Genomic DNA, 17,974 nt, shown 5'->3' on the forward strand with positions numbered 1-17,974 from the left:
GTCACTACCAAGAGTGTCTCCACACCGAGGGTAGGCCTGAGTGGTGTGCCTGTGGGGGATATATGTGCGGCGGCCTCATGGGCATCACCGAGCACATTCACCAAACACTACAGAGTTAACGTTGCCAACCCTCACCCACTGGGGAGGGTTCTTGGCCAATTTTCTCTGCGGAGCTATAAGGGGTAGTTACTGTGCTTCCTCGTGACTCTTTTGGTATAAGTCATCCAGTGTTAAGCACTGCCTCTGGCGGTCAGTAAGGATGAAATAGAACGAAAGTTACGAATGTAACTACGGTTCTATGAATCCTGGATGACCGCCAGAGTTCTTGGTCACTCGGAATCCCGTGAACTCGCGAGAAGATTCCATAGGACTGAGCTCAGGATAACACCGGAACTTATAGACGACGGGGGTCATCCGAGGTCACACGTGACTTTGTTGATATAAATATTCGACCTGCGCATGCGCGCGACGGAAGATATCCAGTGTTAAGCACTGCCTCTGGCGGTCATCCAGGATTCATAGAACCGTAGTTACATTCGTAACTTTCGTTTTACTTTGTCCAATATTTAATCAATCAACTTTTTTTTTAAACAATGGATGAAATTACCATGTGTAATGTAAGAGGGGCCTTCATATATCTATGACTGCCTTTTATTTTATGTCCCAGGACAAACTATTTGATCTTTCACTGCCTTTCTTTTAGAAAGTGTCCCATAATAAATTGTGTGAGGCTGCTTTCTGTTTTTGTGGCCCTGTTTAATGATTTCTGTACGCACAGGCTTCGGTGCAATACAACCACCATTTTCACCAGTCCTGTATCGTTCCAGCGAACACAGACCCTGAAAAGAAGACCGACAAGGCATTGACGATGACGCCGCTGTAGATATGTTGTCGACCTCACTGACCAAGGCCGCCAACCCTGAGAATGCGCAGACCACGATGGGAGTGTGTCTTCCCACCTGCAGTGGTTTCTTCATATGCACTCACAAAGCCATCACGCCAGGCGCACACACTTTAACAGTGGCATGAGAAAACCCTCTATACACCAAACACTGCAAAAGTGAGAGAATAGAAACAACTGCTACTACATGTTCCTGTGCTGCTTGATGGACCATGAAATATGATGGGCAAGGTGTCTACTGCTTGTGTTTTGACCCCTCCAGGGTTAGGACATCGCTCTACCCAGTTCAGTTGCGAGCCAGCGGATGCATGTGTTTAGACTTTTTATGTAAAGGTTAATTTCATTACACTCGTCATATACATACATTAAATTGACCTTTGCATTAAACCCATCCTACGTGTTTTAGGAGCAGTGGACTGTGAAGCGACCGGGGAGCAAAGGGTTCAGTGTCTCACTTCGACATGCAGACAGTAGGAGCCGGGGATCGGACCGCCGACCTTGCGGTTACAGGAAGACTCTCCCAATGAAAGACAAATATTCAAAAATGACTTAGCACAGCAAGTGATACATACACGTGCAAAACAAACATCAAAATCAAACACAGAGTACAGCAACTAGATGCAAAACACACATTACAATCAAGAATATTCTGCAGGGACAATCGCACGGAAAGTGATGACGACGAGGTTCTGTTGTGCAGTCCACTGAGGAGGGGCGTCAGAGTCCAACAGAGACTGGCAGAAAGCGATGGGGAGGGATTAAGAGAATGTGAGAGAGGTAACTCTGTTATATGACTCAGGTTTGTTCAGGCAGCTGCAGCTATCTGCAGATGGAGGCTGAGGAAGGATCGGAGCTCTGCTTTCCACAGCTGCTGAACACCTCCTGCAGGAAGCCCACTGTGCTTTGGCACCATGCTTTGCTCCCTCTCTTTTTGATGTCCATGTCTACGCTCACCGTAGCTCTCAACATGCTCGTCATCATCTCAGTCTCCCACTTCAGGCAAAGTTGAAATTCTCAGCGGAGTCTACAGTTTAAGTTTGATAAAGACTGAGCGAGCTACTGTCAACAACATTCCTTCATTTCTTTCAACAATGACTGTAAAGTTTGAATTGCTTTCCCTGTGCTTTTCCTACTGTGACGAGTCAAACTGCCTGCTCAGAAGAAGTGTTCTTGGTATGAAGGATTATAAACGGTGAACAGCTAACACAGATTAGGAGAAGAATTATCTTTCAGGGTAGAATAGCTGAATAATGCTGCACCTTTGCACATTAGACTTGGATTCTGTCTTACTATTTTTGCAACATATAACTGAAATGTGATTTTGAACACACTGAACCACGTGGTAACTAGATGTGTTTTTTTCTCATAGTTGTTTCGGTTGTTTTACTATTCTGATGTGAGGGCTGGTTGGTTTAATGATGCTTTTTTCTCTTTGCCACCAGGCAGCTCCACACACCCACCAACATCCTCATCCTCTCTCTGGCTGTCTCAGACTTGGTCGTGGGCCTCCTGCTGTTGCCGGCAGAAATCCTCTTCAAAATATCCTGCTGGTTTCTCGGTGACCTCGCGTGTTCTCTGTTTATTTATGTGGTCTTCGTCATTACCTCTACCTCAGTAGGCAACATGGTGCTCATATCAATGGACCGCTATGCGTCTATCTGTGACCCTCTTCATTACACCACCAGAGTCACAGTGAAAAGAGTCCGACTCTGTGTCTGCATGTGTTGGCTCTGTTCTGCTGCCTACAGCGGTGTGTTTGTAAGGGATGGCCTGACTCAACCAGGCAGGGGTAATTCCTGCCACGGAGAGTGTGTCGCTTTCGTTGACTACATCACAGGGGCTGTTGACCTCGTTGTGACGTGTATTCTTCCGGTTACTGTCATCGTAGTTCTGTATATGAGAGTATTTGCTGTGGCTGCGTCTCAGGCTCGTGCCATGCGCTCTCACGTTACTGTCACACACCAGCTTTCAGAGGGTCAGAAAACAAAGAAATCGGAGCTGAAAGCAGCCAGGACTCTTGGCATTGTTGTAGTTTTGTTTCTAATTTGTTTCCTCCCATATTACATCGTCTTACTTGTAGGTGACAACATGCTTAGTAATTCATATGTGTCCTTTGTGCTCTATCTGTTCTATTTTAACTCATGTCTGAACCCTTTGGTCTATGCATTGTTTTACCCGTGGTTTAGAAAAGCAGTAAAACGTCTTGTTACTCTGCAGCCTGGCTCCCGAGAGGCCAACATAGACTGAAGTGACTGCAATTAAATCTGCGCTACAAAAGTTTTTCATGAACTCAAAATCCCTAAATGTCTTGCTCCACTGTATAATAAACAATATGAATCTCTTTACTCAACATGTGATTTAAGGACTACAATTTATTGCATTGGTTGGAAAAAAGAATAATTATGACAAGTGCATATTTTTCTCTCTGTTTTACTTTTAATTTAAAAATGAAAAAGTACCAATGGTGAGATGGAAGAAACTGAAAATGAAACAATGTGATTTTAAGTCCTACCCAATTCCTACATCCCACAGATGATGAGATGAGATCCATAATTAATGTAAAAATAGTCCAGGAGCATTACAAGATACTGTGTTATGGTCTGGCTCTGGGCCGTCTGAAAAAGAAAAAAAACTTAACATATGTAAAGTCCTGTGTTCTTTGGGTATTATTGGGGTTTTCTTGGATTTTATATAAACTAGGAATTCATATCTATATATCTATATATATGGATATATCAATATCAAAAGTGCCGTTTTAATGTTGCAGCTGGTTGAGAGGTGGAGCTTTCTTATACATCTGTGTTGTTCATTCAAGAAAAATGCATTTTGTGGTTATTGTGTTCAGTACACAAATCATACTAAGCAGTCAAATGTAGTAGAATATTGGAGTAAAGTACAGTTACCTTAAAATTATATTTTACCACAGAATTTACATCAGCTGTCAGTAATTCACCAATGTACCAGAAGATGGAGCTGTTGACTTAATTGTTCCAGGACAGAAATTAAGTAAAGTACAACAAGCCTTTCTGCCACTAGAGGTTCTTGTTTGCTCTCTCTGCACAGTGAACAAACACGTCCACTCATTAGTTTACTTTAAAGCCTGTTTGCTACTATCATTGAACAGCGATGTTTATTCAGTTGAGATTGTGTCTTTCGTGACTTTTAGTTCTATTTCATCCTTACTGACCGCCAGAGGCAGTGCTTCACACTGGATATCTTCCGTCGCTCGCATGCGCAGGTCGAATATTTATATCAACAAAGTCACGTGTGACCTCGGATGACCCCCGTCGTCTATAAGTTCCGGTGTCATCCTGAGCTCAGTCCTTTTTTTCTTCTCGCGACGCAGGTTAGCTACCATGGTAGCATAAACAAGGTTGTGTCTACGATCAAGACATATTAGAGCTCGTCGCTGTAGCCTTGTGACCACCGGTCGGAGTTGCGGTTCTCTCGCCCTCCAAAGGCTGCGACGAGCTGTCCCTCTTCGGAGGGAACGGTGTGTTCGCCGTTCGGACATCGAGCCCCGGACTGGTGGACGCCCCTATCATCGGTCGTCACCAGTCTGATAAGGGCCAGCTAAGTCGTGATGACAGCAATCGGTAAGATCGATTAACATTGTTTTCTATAACAGTTGTTTGTTCCACGGTTGGCAGAGCGCTTCCGCTCTAGTTAATCGAGTGGCGCGCTAACGAGAGCGTAGAATTACGCTGTCGGCCCGCCCTTCACAGTGTTACGGCTATCACAGTTAGCAGAGTGTTCCTGCTCAGGCAAACTTTGTGAGACACTAGATCCGCATTGGCGTTGTGTACATGGAGATTTAATCTTTACATCTGACGTAATTCGCAGTTAGCAGTGTCTTCACTCAGGCTAACTTGGATGCTAGCTGGGACTGCGTCCATCAACTTTGTAAACCTTACGGCCGTCACAGTTAACAGAGCATCCCCGCTCAGGTTAACTCAGTGGGAAGCTAGCTAAACAGAGCTGATACTGGGGCTGTGGCCATCAACTTTGTATCCTTACGGCTGTCACAGTTAACAGAGCGTCCCCGCTCAGGTTAACTCAGTGGGAAACTAGCTAAACAAAGCTGATACTGGGGCTGTAGCCATCAACTTTGTATCCTTACGGCTGTCACAGTTAACAGAGCGTCCTCGCTCAGGTTAACTCAGTGGGAAACTAGCTAAACAAAGCTGATACTGGGGCTGTGGCCATCAACTTTGTATCCTTACGGCTGTCACAGTTAACAGAGCATCCCCTCTCAGGTTAACTCACTGGGAAACTAGCTAAACAAAGCCGATACTGGGGCTGTGTCCATCAACTTTGTAGCCTTACAGCTGTCACAGTTAACAGAGCGTCCCCGCTCAGGTTAACTCAGTGGGAAACTAGCTAAACAAAGCTGGTACTGGGGCTGTGGCCATCAACTTTGTAGCATTACAACGATCACAGTTAGCGGAATGTGCTCGCTCAGGCTAACTCGGTGAATGCTAGTTATACTAAATCAACATTGAGGTTGTGCCCATTGATGGTTTTTACGCATTACGGCTGTCGAGTTCGCTCCGGCTAACTAGACTAAGCTAATACTCGGATTGTGTCCATTGATTGTTGTAAACATTATGGACATATCGGTAGCGGATATCAGTTAGCAGAGTGCCCTCGCTCAGGCTAACTGGTAGCACACCAAGAGTTACAGCAACTGTCCAAGTGAAGAGTGTCCTCGCTCCCCTCTCACTGTAAGGACTGTGGTCTTTTTTGTCCGTTTTCACAGTAGCAGAGTGCTCTCGCTCAAGCTAACTGGTGGGGCACCAATATCTGCAGCAACTATCCGAGTGAAGAGAGTGTCCTCGCTCCCCTCTCACTATGATAACTGTTTTCCTGACCTGTTCCACAGTGGCAGAGTGCTCTCGCTCAAGCTAACTGGTGTGACACCAATATCTGCAGCAGCTGTCTTAGTGAAGAGAGTGTCCTCGCTCCCCTCTCACTGTAAGGACTGTGTTCTTTTTGTCCGTTTTTCACAGTAGCAGAGTGCTATCGCTCAAGCTAACTGGTGGGACACCAATATCTGCAGCAACTAGCTTAGTGAAGAGAGTGTCCTCGCTCCCCTCTCACTATAAGGACTTTGCCTGGCCTGTTTCCACAGTGGCAGAGTGCTCTCGCTCAAGCTAACTGGTGGGACACCAATATCTGCAGCAACTAGTTTAGTGAAGAGTGTCCTCGCCCCTCTCACTATAAGGACTTTGCCTGACCTGTTTCCACAGTGGCAGAGTGCTCTCGCTCAAGCTAACTGGTGGGACACCAATATCGGCAGCAACTATCTTAGTGAAGAGTGTCCTCGCTCCCCTCTCACTGTACGGACTGTGTTCTTTTTTGTCCGTTTTTTACGGTAGCAGAGTGCTCTCGCTCAAGCTAACTGGGGGGGACACTAATATCTGCAGCAACTATCTTAGTGAAGAGAGTGAGCTTAGAGATTGTCCTCGCCCCTCTCACTATAAGGACTTTGCCTGACCTGTTTCCACAGTAGCAGAGTGCTCTCGCTCAGGCTAACTGGTGGGTCACCAATATCCGCAGCGGCTGGCCAAGGGAAGAGTGTCCGAAGGATCACTCGCCACAGACTGCCCCCTGCCTGTTCTCTCAACATTCAGCAGAGCGCTCCCGCTCGGACTGATTTGGAATTCCGCATAAACTAGTGGGACAAGGGTTCCACCAGAATCGCGGCCATGTTAAACTCTCCCGGCTGTAGGACCTGTATAGCTCCTCTTCAGCCGGAGGACGGCCCTGACCTCTTGCCCTAGCAGGGAGAACCCAGGCAGGACCTGCGGCATCACGCCTTGAGCAGTAAGGTCTGCTAGGCTGGCCGAAGTGGAACACCTGATGCGGGAGGTCTACCTCCCCCTGTCAGGGCAGCTGAATCCAGCCCAACCTACCCTGGTCATTTGTATGGCGCTTGCACGCCGGGCATACACAGCAGCTGGAACATCCACCTGTGAGTGCCTTCTTCAGGCACCTTCCCGCCCTCACCACCTTTTCTGTTCCTCCCTCCGAGGAATATCTGAGGGAGTTGCGTGCATGGTGGAGATACCAGGGCTCTCTCCCGCCTTACATCAGACCATGCAGGGGGTGGCAAATCTGGCCTTGCACGTATGCCAGCCAGTTAGATGACTATGGCGTCCATCAGTTTCCCCTGAGGAGACTCTGAGGCCCGATGCCAGGTGCCCTCGACCCAATGTCGGGTCAAAGTTGACCTGCTATCCAGGGCTTATGACACAGCAGTGCTGTGCACCGTATCGACAACTCCCTCTCCCACCTCATGCTTTCCCTCGCAGATTCTCTGCAGCGGGCTACTTCGACGCTTCTGCTCAGTGATGCTTCATTGCAGGCGTTTGCGTTCATATCGAGGGAACGTGGATGTATGATGTCCACCCTGGTTCAGACTCGCCGCCAGGTTTGGCTGGTACAGTCACCCCTATCTGAGACATGTAGGAGGACCCTCCATACTGTCCCAGTGGAACCTGGTGAGCTGTTCGAGTCAGCTGCTGTACAGGCGCTTCAGCGGACTGTTGGAGCTAGCCAGACCAGGCAGCAGTTCTCTGGTCTTTGCAGGGACATGCCTGCACCCCCAGACCTAGGGGTCCCACTTTTGGCCCACAAGGCCGTTTTCTCAGCCTCCAGCTTACCCTAGTAGCCGCAACAGGCCTCGGCGTCCTGCTGAGAGGCCGGACCGCTACCTATACAACCCTACTTACGTCCCCGTCCCCCCCGGCAGGGGTGCCAGGAGATGTCTCCAGGCCGGCTGTGGGAGTTCTTTCTCCCATCAGCGGATTTCCAAGGGAGAGTGGTTCAAGTCTATCGACGCCTGTTCCCATGGTGCATCACCACAACTTTCAGTCCTGGGTGCTTCCATTCGGACTCTCCCATCTCCCCATGGGTGTTCACAGTGTGTTACTGCTGTCCTTTCCCCCTGCAATCGCAGGGCGTGAACATACTGCCGTACTTAGACGACTGGCTGACCTAGGCGCCGTCCCGGCTTCAGGCACCACAGGACCCTGCTCGCCTTCTCTCACGTGGCCCGGTGGGCCTCAAGGTGAACATGGAGAGGAGCTACCTGAGCCCTTCTCAGAGCATAACCTTCATTAGTGTGGCCCTATGAGGGCCTGTCTGTCGCCCCAGTGCGGATGGCTGAACAGCCTTCACTTGGATGCCAAGTGGCACAGATACAGGGCAATAATATTATCGAAACAGTGCCTATTCACTATCCCCATGGAGGGAGTGCATATCTGGCGAACAGTGTCCCAGGAACCGAGCCCCAGGGCTCGGTTCCATTCCACCAGGAGATTGTCACAACAGATACCTGCCTCTCAAGGCGGGGTGCAGTGTGACAGAACAGGACAGCCTGGGGGCAGTTGTCTGCTGAAAGACCGCAGGTCCAGGTTCTAGAGCTAGCGCTCGAGCACTTCCTTCCATGTTTGAAGGGAAAGCATGTGCTTGTCCGGTGGACAGCACCTCTGCTGTGATTTCCCATGAACTATCGATGGGGCACCAGATCTGCAGAGGTTGCTACGGGGATCACCGTGGCCTTCTGACTTGGGAGGCCCCTCGCCTGACCAGCCTGGGGGCAATGTACCCACCAGGAGAATGGAACACGGTTGTGGTTTTCCTGTTCCGTTACAAGCCTCCACCGTGAGAGTGGCGGCTGCATCCAGACGTGTCGACCCACTGCCCCCACTGGGTCTCCCTGACGGAGAGGACCAGCCCTCTGGGTCAAGATGCCCTGGCTCACACGTGGCCAGAGGATCTTCTTATGCCTTTCCACCATCCCTCTGCTTTTGCGATGAGCTTGTCAGAGTTCTTCCCCGACAGGAGGGATCTCCTGTCGCAACTAGAGGGTCGGATTTGGCATTCCAATCCCTGCGCCTGCAATTAGGGGTCACGGGAGGGCCCGACCGGATGCTGAGTGGCTGCATAGAACCAGTCTGACGGCCTATTCTGAATGCCAGTGCGCGGTCTACCTGCCTGCAGTACAAGAAACAGGTGGAAGCTGTTCTCCGACTGGTGTGCGGCTCAGAACAAGGTCCCAGTACAGCGCCCCGTGCCTGCTGTACCGAGTTTCTACAGTCCCTCCTGGATAAGGGCCGGTCTCCCCTGCATGGGACCTACCCTTGGTACTGGACACCTTATGCTTGTCTCCTTTTGAACCCCTGGCACAGGCGGAGCCGAGATGGCTATCGGCAAGACGGTTTTCTCCTTGCTGTCAATTCAGCTCAATGTGGGGGCGAGCTGCATGCCCTATCAGTGGAAGAATCATGTCTGAGGTGGAACTCAGATGGCTTGGGTGTCACTTTCTGGCCTAAGGCAGTGTTTCTCCCAAGGGGGTGGATACGTTCACATATAAACCGGCCTATCCAGCTGGCAAAGTTGACCCCCCCTCCCCCATCGGGAGAGGAGAGGTCAAGGCTGCTGTGCCCAGTGTGGGCCCTCAGAGCTTATGTGGAAGCCACCGCCTGCATAGTCAGTTATGGTGAGCCTAAGAAGGGCTGTGCTCCTTTTTAAAAAAAGAAAAAACAGCACCTGTCCCACTGGATAGTGGAGGCCATTGCCGATACATACAAGGCGAGCGGCCGCGCTCGGCCATCCGGGGTGAAGGGTCACTACCAAGAGTGTCTCCACACCGAGGGTAGGCCTGAGTGGTGTGCCTGTGGGGGATATATGTGCGGCGGCCTCATGGGCATCACCGAGCACATTCACCAAACACTACAGAGTTAACGTTGCCAACCCTCACCCACTGGGGAGGGTTCTTGGCCAATTTTCTCTGCGGAGCTATAAGGGGTAGTTACTGTGCTTCCTCGTGACTCTTTTGGTATAAGTCATCCAGTGTTAAGCACTGCCTCTGGCGGTCAGTAAGGATGAAATAGAACGAAAGTTACGAATGTAACTACGGTTCTATGAATCCTGGATGACCGCCAGAGTTCTTGGTCACTCGGAATCCCGTGAACTCGCGAGAAGATTCCATAGGACTGAGCTCAGGATGACACCGGAACTTATAGACGACGGGGGTCATCCGAGGTCACACGTGACTTTGTTGATATAAATATTCGACCTGCGCATGCGCGCGACGGAAGATATCCAGTGTTAAGCACTGCCTCTGGCGGTCATCCAGGATTCATAGAACCGTAGTTACATTCGTAACTTTCGTTTTACTTTGTCCAATATTTAATCAATCAACTTTTTTTTTAAACAATGGATGAAATTACCATGTGTAATGTAAGAGGGGCCTTCATATATCTATGACTGCCTTTTATTTTATGTCCCAGGACAAACTATTTGATCTTTCACTGCCTTTCTTTTAGAAAGTGTCCCATAATAAATTGTGTGAGGCTGCTTTCTGTTTTTGTGGCCCTGTTTAATGAATTCTGTACGCACAGGCTTCGGTGCAATACAACCACCATTTTCACCAGTCCTGTATCGTTCCAGCGAACACAGACCCTGAAAAGAAGACCGACAAGGCATTGACGATGACGCCGCTGTAGATATGTTGTCGACCTCACTGACCAAGGCCGCCAACCCTGAGAATGCGCAGACCACGATGGGAGTGTGTCTTCCCACCTGCACTGGTTTCTTCATATGCACTCACAAAGCCATCACGCCAGGCGCACACACTTTAACAGTGGCATGAGAAAACCCTCTATACACCAAACACTGCAAAAGTGAGAGAATAGAAACAACTGCTACTACATGTTCCTGTGCTGCTTGATGGACCATGAAATATGATGGGCAAGGTGTCTACTGCTTGTGTTTTGACCCCTCCAGGGTTAGGACATCGCTCTACCCAGTTCAGTTGCGAGCCAGCGGATGCATGTGTTTAGACTTTTTATGTAAAGGTTAATTTCATTACACTCGTCATATACATACATTAAATTGACCTTTGCATTAAACCCATCCTACGTGTTTTAGGAGCAGTGGACTGTGAAGCGACCGGGGAGCAAAGGGTTCAGTGTCTCACTTCGACATGCAGACAGTAGGAGCCGGGGATCGGACCGCCGACCTTGCGGTTACAGGAAGACTCTCCCAATGAAAGACAAATATTCAAAAATGACTTAGCACAGCAAGTGATACATACACGTGCAAAACAAACATCAAAATCAAACACAGAGTACAGCAACTAGATGCAAAACACACATTACAATCAAGAATATTCTGCAGGGACAATCGCACGGAAAGTGATGACGACGAGGTTCTGTTGTGCAGTCCACTGAGGAGGGGCGTCAGAGTCCAACAGAGACTGGCAGAAAGCGATGGGGAGGGATTAAGAGAATGTGAGAGAGGTAACTCTGTTATATGACTCAGGTTTGTTCAGGCAGCTGCAGCTATCTGCAGATGGAGGCTGAGGAAGGATCGGAGCTCTGCTTTCCACAGCTGCTGAACACCTCCTGCAGGAAGCCCACTGTGCTTTGGCACCATGCTTTGCTCCCTCTCTTTTTGATGTCCATGTCTACGCTCACCGTAGCTCTCAACATGCTCGTCATCATCTCAGTCTCCCACTTCAGGCAAAGTTGAAATTCTCAGCGGAGTCTACAGTTTAAGTTTTATAAAGACTGAGCGAGCTACTGTCAACAACATTCCTTCATTTCTTTCAACAATGACTGTAAAGTTTGAATTGCTTTCCCTGTGATTTTCCTACTGTGACGAGTCAAACTGCCTGCTCAGAAAAAGTGTTCTTGGTATGAAGGATTATAAACGGTGAACAGCTACCACAGATTAGGAGAAGAATTATCTTTCAGGGTAGAATAGCTGAATAGTGCTGCACCTTTGCACATTAGACTTGGATTCTGTCTTACTATTTTTGCAACATATAAATGAAATGTGATTTTGAACACACTGAACCACGTGGTAACTAGATGTGTTTTTTTCTCATAGTTGTTTCGGTTGTTTTGCTATTCTGATGTGAGGGCTGGTTGGTTTAATGACGCTTTTTTCTCTTTGCCACCAGGCAGCTCCACACACCCACCAACATCCTCATCCTCTCTCTGGCTGTCTCAGACTTGGTCGTGGGCCTCCTGCTGTTGCCGTCAGAAATCCTCTTCAAAATATCCTGCTGGTTTCTCGGTGACCTCGCGTGTTCTCTGTTGAATTATGTGGCCTTTGTCATTACCTCTACCTCAGTAGGCAACATGGTGCTCATATCAATGGACCGCTATGCGTCTATCTGTGACCCTCTTCATTACACCACCAGAGTCACAGTGAAAAGAGTCAGACTCTGTGTCTGCATGTGTTGGCTCTGTTCTGCTGCCTACAGCGGTGTGTTTGTAAGGGATGGCCTGACTCAACCAGGCAGGGGTAATTCCTGCCACGGAGAGTGTGTCGCTTTCGTTGACTACATCACAGGGGCTGTTGACCTCGTTGTGACGTGTATTCTTCCGGTTACTGTCATCGTAGTTCTGTATATGAGAGTATTTGCTGTGGCTGCGTCTCAGGCTCGTGCCATGCGCTCTCACGTTACTGTCACACACCAGCTTTCAGAGGGTCAGAAAACAAAGAAATCGGAGCTGAAAGCAGCCAGGACTCTTGGCATTGTTGTAGTTTTGTTTCTAATTTGTTTCCTCCCATATTACATCTTCTTCCTTGTAGGTGACAACATGCTTAGTAATTCATATGTGTCCTTTGTGGTCTATCTGTTCTGTTTTAACTCATGTCTGAACCCTTTGGTCTATGCATTGTTTTACCCGTGGTTTAGAAAAGCAGTAAAACGTCTTGTTACTCTGCAGCCTGGCTCCCGAGAGGCCAACATAGACTGAAGTGACTGAAATTAAATCTGCGCTACAAAAGTTTTTCATGAACTCAAAATCCCTAAATGTCTTGCTCCACTGTATAATAAACAATATGAATCTCTTTACTCAACATGTGATTTAAGGACTACAATTTATTGCATTGGTTGGAAAAAAGAATAATTATGACAAGTGCATATTTTTCTCTCTGTTTTACTTTTACTTTAAAAATGAAAAAGTACCAATGGTGAGATGGAAGAAACTGAAAATTAAACAATGTGATTTTAAGTCCTACCCAATTCCTACATCCCACAGATGATGAGATGAGATCCATAATTAATGTAAAAATAGTCCAGGAGCATTACAAGATACTGTGTTATGGTCTGGCTCTGGGCCGTCTGAAAAAGAAAAAAAACTTAACATATGTAAAGTCCTGTGTTCTTTGGGTATTATTGGGGTTTTCTTGGATTTTATATAAACTAGGAATTCATATCTATATATCTATATATATGGATATATCAATATCAAAAGTGCCGTTTTAATGTTGCAGCTGGTTGAGAGGTGGAGCTTTCTTATACTGCTGTGTTGTTCATTCAAGAAAAATGCATTTTGTGGTTATTGTGTTCAGTACACAAATCATACTAAGCAGTCAAATGTAGTAGAATATTGGAGTAAAGTACAGTTACCTTAAAATTATATTTTACCACAGAATTTACATCAGCTGTCAGTAATTCACCAATGTACCAGAAGATGGAGCTGTTGACTTAATTGTTCCAGGACAGAAATTAAGTAAAGTACAACAAGCCTTTCTGCCACTAGAGGTTCTTGTTTGCTCTCTCTGCACAGTGAACAAACACGTCCACTCATTCGTTTACTTTAAAGCCTGTTTTCTCGGTTAGTTCTGGGACAGGTTGTCTCCTGTCGGAGTGTCATCTGGACTTTGAATCTGGCACAAGAATTGGAGTGGAGAGCGATTTTGCTAGATTTGCTTTCTTGACAGGGTCAGTTACAACATGTATGCAACTGCAGGAGTTTCAGATTAAAAAAAAGAAATTGCAACACAATGCTGTTTTTTTAGAATGATTCATCCTTTCTAAAAAACATTATGTCTTTGTACCAAACGTTTACCAGTGTCTGTCAGACTCATAACTGCTGAGTTATGCTCATATCATTCATATCATATCAGGCAGTCAAGGACAGAGTGCTCGGACTTGACTGTTTGATAATTAGTGAACATAACATAAAAAAAAAAAGAATTTCAAACTAGTCAACTCACTTAGCACGTAGGAGCTGATAAGCTGTTGTACTCATTGCTGATGTACTTCCATCAAAGAATGTCCAAACACTCCTACACATAATCCTCTCTGGCCTATGAAGGTTGTCTGTAACTCGACATGTCTGGAGCTGCTGCTGCGCATTCCTCCGTCTGCCTGCGTGACGCCTGCTGCCAACCAGAATCCAGCTGTTTAACAGGCAGGTGACTCAGCAGGCGGAGCAGAGCTTCTGCTGAACAGCTCAGAGTCCTGGTGAAGACAGATATAGACACCGTGCTCTCCCTGGGATGGATAAAACTGTAGGATACTGACATATTGTTGCTAGTTGGATGAAAATCTAAATGGGAACAAAAGAAAAGAAGAAGAAAAATGGACCTGTTCCCTCAGGGGTAAATCACAAGGGGCAGCAATACACAGTGTCCTGTAACGAAGTTAACAAAATTGTAACCCTAGTTCTATGAGCACAGGCGGAGCCCTCTACTGGGCTCTATGGGAACTAATCTTCTCCAATCACAAGCACGCGTTGGCCCACAGACATTTTTTAAAAGCATGGCCAGCCAATCAGGACGTGCCGTCCCGATAATGTGTGATATAAGGCAGCTCACGTTGCTGTCTGCCATCCTGCACCCTTTTCAACAAGCGGCGTAAGAGCGAAAGGCTCCTCTTGGTAGAAGGCTCCACCTGTGCTTTCAGAACTACAGGGTAACAATATCATTACCTTCATTCTTACTCACACAGGCTCCGCCCTCTACTGGACTCTGTGGGTACAGTGGGTGGAGCCCAATAAATGCACACCTTGCTGCAACATGAACATCGATGCTACCACACTGATCAGGTTAGTCGCTGCAGCCCACCTTCATTTTTTTAAAATGAAGGATTGGAAGGATTTATTGAGGGCACATGATAGTGCATACATTTCACATTCAGAACACTCAAATAAAATGGCAGAAGTTAAACGTAGTGCACAAAATATATTCGCCTGTGCTTTTCCCACTAAAACAAGTCAAAATATCTTCTATGAAAAGTCTTACTGGGCGAACTGAAATCTCTTTCTCAGGACTCCTTTACATTGATTTATTATTGTAAATCAAATGGATAGGATTGTCTGCTATTTATTATTTATTGTTAGATTTGTATTTTTTCTGCTTTTTCTTCTAAATGTTTGTGTTGTGTTGGTGTTGTCGCCTTTTACATATGACTGTTTGTAACTATGTTTTAACAAGTGCCTTATGAACGATAACAATACAAACTGAAAAATCATACATAACACCAGCATGAGTGACCATTCATTTTTACACAATTCAAACAAGCTGGGCTTCTACTTGTGTAAACTGGTTCAGAAACTATTAACATAACCAATAGAATAACCAACCAGACAATGAATAGAAAATATGTCCAAAACTACAAAAATCCAGGTTACGAAAAAACAGAACAAAAGAAAATAAAAAATAGACAGTAATTTCTGCCTGGACGCCTTCGAACGGATAAACTCAGTCATTACTCCCTCACCCACTCTGTCCTCGCCGCTCCTCACTTCCTGTAACAACGACAAGGCCAAACATGTTGGTGAACTCAGGGCTTCATTTTCAGTTCAGGAGGAGAGATGAAGGAGGGGGGAAAATGTGTCAGACTGATTGTTTGGATGAGGATCAGTGTGTTTTATTCATGCCAGGGGGTGTCTACCAACACACACACACACACACACACACCACACACTCCACCACTTTACCCTCAAATGAGAGCTGACGTCCCTCTGAGGGGAAGCCATCTCTGACCTTGTCCATTTTTAAATGAAATACTCGTGTTATGGAAGAATTTTACCTCACAACAAGAGAGAAGGCCAGAGCACATGTGACTGCCATGTGCCGTCGACACACACGCTGCGATAATAACGCTACCAAAACTGGTTTACAATTATAAGGAATTTAATTCCACTGATGTAAGCACGATTACAGTTATACATTGGAGTGTACACTCCTATGACATATTAAAACAATAAAACCCCATTTGCAAAAAACCTCGCTCGGCTCCTCCGGTGTAACACGTCTGTCGTCCGGGAGCCTCCAGGTGAGAGAGAGCCAGGAAAAAAAGACTTTGAATTACCCCTCCCACATATTAATTCACGACTCCTCCCTTCCGTCTATCTCAATTTCTATTGGCTACCCACCCTCAGCTCAGCAGACGCCTGTCTTCACATCTGTCTCTCCTGAGCAGCTAATCCATTCAATGATTGTCAGTTATTGCTTAATCCCATCTATAATAATCCTTCAAAATAAAAGCTACACTTCTGCAACTTGGCAGATGTTTCATGCTTCTGCATGTTTGTTTATGCTTATGTTTATCTTAATTATGCATTCTCAAAACCCTTATGATTATGACTAACTATTAATTATTAATTATGAATTATTAAACACTTTTATTATATCTACTAACTACAGTTTTTTACTCAAATTTCTTACAATTCCCCCCTAACTCACAGTTCACTGTGAGTTAGCTACTCAAATGTAGTTAGTTTTTCAAATGTCCCTGGAGACCTCCCCCCTACTCAATCCAGGGAAAGGCTCCCTATCTATCTAAACCGAGGCAAAGAATGCATGCACACAGATATCATTTCAAGTATTTCTGTTCAGTTCGTTTCAAGATAGAGTGCGTTGAGAGTCACTGCCTTCCACGTCTTGGGGCTGGCAGGATCAGGATACAGTCTGTAGGCTAGAGAACACATACTGAGAAGCCTTGACTGTTCTTTTACACGTGACAAAATTACATTTCTTAATCTTTTACACCCTAAAATCCCTTTATAACCCAATTAAACAAAAAATGTAATCTCCAAATACTCATCCAAAACAATCCGTCTATTTTCCAAACTTCCAACATCTCACTGGATGTTTTAGAAGTCCATCTGGGCCTTTATCAGGTCCTTCAGGATCTCCGAGAGGATGGTCAGGAACCGCTCGTGAAGTCCCTCTGGTGGCCTCATCTAGACTGTGGCCATCAGAAGCTCCAATTCGTCCTCATCCTCGTCACATAACTGGTTGCCTGGACTGGTGTCTGGCTCATCGGTGAAACAATAAACCCCTGTAGAGGTCCACGGATGCACGGGAACCCCCATCCACAGACAACTAGGCGGTCTATGATGACAGCACACAGAATAATTACGGTTGCCAAAAATGTATGTTTTCACTGGCTAAGCATACTTCCCAACCAGTCGGTGAACGGATTCGTGACACCAGAGTTGTCTGCTAGCTCTTGGCTGAGTGCTGTCAGTCCCTCCAGAGCCCTGGTCACCGATCCATCAGGAGCTGTGTTATTTGGAATGAAAGTGCAGCACGCAGACCCAAACATCTGGCACACGCCACTTTTCTCTGCTAAATCATCTCTAATGCCATTCTGTTCTGCAAGGTCATTAAACTAGTCTTCGCCAGCTGTGCATGCAGTCCTGATATGGCGTCACTGGTGAAGTTTACTAAACGCTGTTGGTTATAGTAAATGTAGTTGATCCAATCGACATTTTTATTAATCATCACCCTCTGAGAGAAAACAGATTCTAAATCTGCTGCTATTTGATTTCTGGCTTGAAAGTCATTAGACACCCCCCTTGGCAGTCTTATGACATCTTATGTACACTTGGTCATCAAAAGCTCCCTTCGGGCCGCCGGCATCTCTTTTGGATCTTCTGTTAGCATGTGGGCGTGGAGAGATGAGTTCTCCATAAGTTGCATCAGTGACAGGCAGGATATAGAATGACAATACAAGTTGCATCAACGCACCTGTCCAATCTTTAGGCAGGATTGGATGTATGGTTCTTCCTCCACACCACCACCATAAATCAGCTCTAGGTGCTGTCTGTCTTAACACACTGTTATATAGATAGTCGCTAGCGTTGTGACTGTGGCTACAATTTGCAATAATACTACCTACATTGGGCCCCATAGCTGTATCTGAGACTATACAATCAAATGGACCCTCTGTAACCTTGAACAGAGGTGGGGTATTATATTATACAGGTGGGTAATCTCAGTGTAGCCTCTGACAAGTGTGTTGGAGGGGCA

At 46.4% G+C, this 17,974-nt stretch overlaps 2 protein-coding genes across 2 annotated transcripts; both read left to right on the top strand.

Moving 5' to 3' along the window:
* Positions 1–1,730: 1,730 nt before the first annotated feature.
* Positions 1,731–3,148, top strand: LOC306783530 (trace amine-associated receptor 13c-like; the record flags this gene model as incomplete). Its single annotated transcript, XM_079277238.1, has 2 exons — positions 1,731–1,900; positions 2,344–3,148. The coding sequence occupies 2 exons, from the start codon at positions 1,731–1,733 to the stop codon at positions 3,146–3,148; spliced, it is 975 nt and encodes a 324-aa protein (XP_079133364.1).
* An 8,226-nt stretch (positions 3,149–11,374) lies between these two features.
* Positions 11,375–12,681, top strand: LOC306783531 (trace amine-associated receptor 13c-like; the record flags this gene model as incomplete). Its single annotated transcript, XM_079277239.1, has 2 exons — positions 11,375–11,433; positions 11,877–12,681. 2 exons carry the CDS (start codon positions 11,375–11,377, stop codon positions 12,679–12,681), a joined length of 864 nt encoding a protein of 287 aa, XP_079133365.1.
* Positions 12,682–17,974: the final 5,293 nt, after the last annotated feature.

The sequence above is a fragment of the Melanostigma gelatinosum genome, assembly GCF_949748355.1.
Source record: "Melanostigma gelatinosum genome assembly, chromosome: 10".
Classification (NCBI taxonomy): Eukaryota; Metazoa; Chordata; class Actinopteri; order Perciformes; family Zoarcidae; genus Melanostigma; species Melanostigma gelatinosum.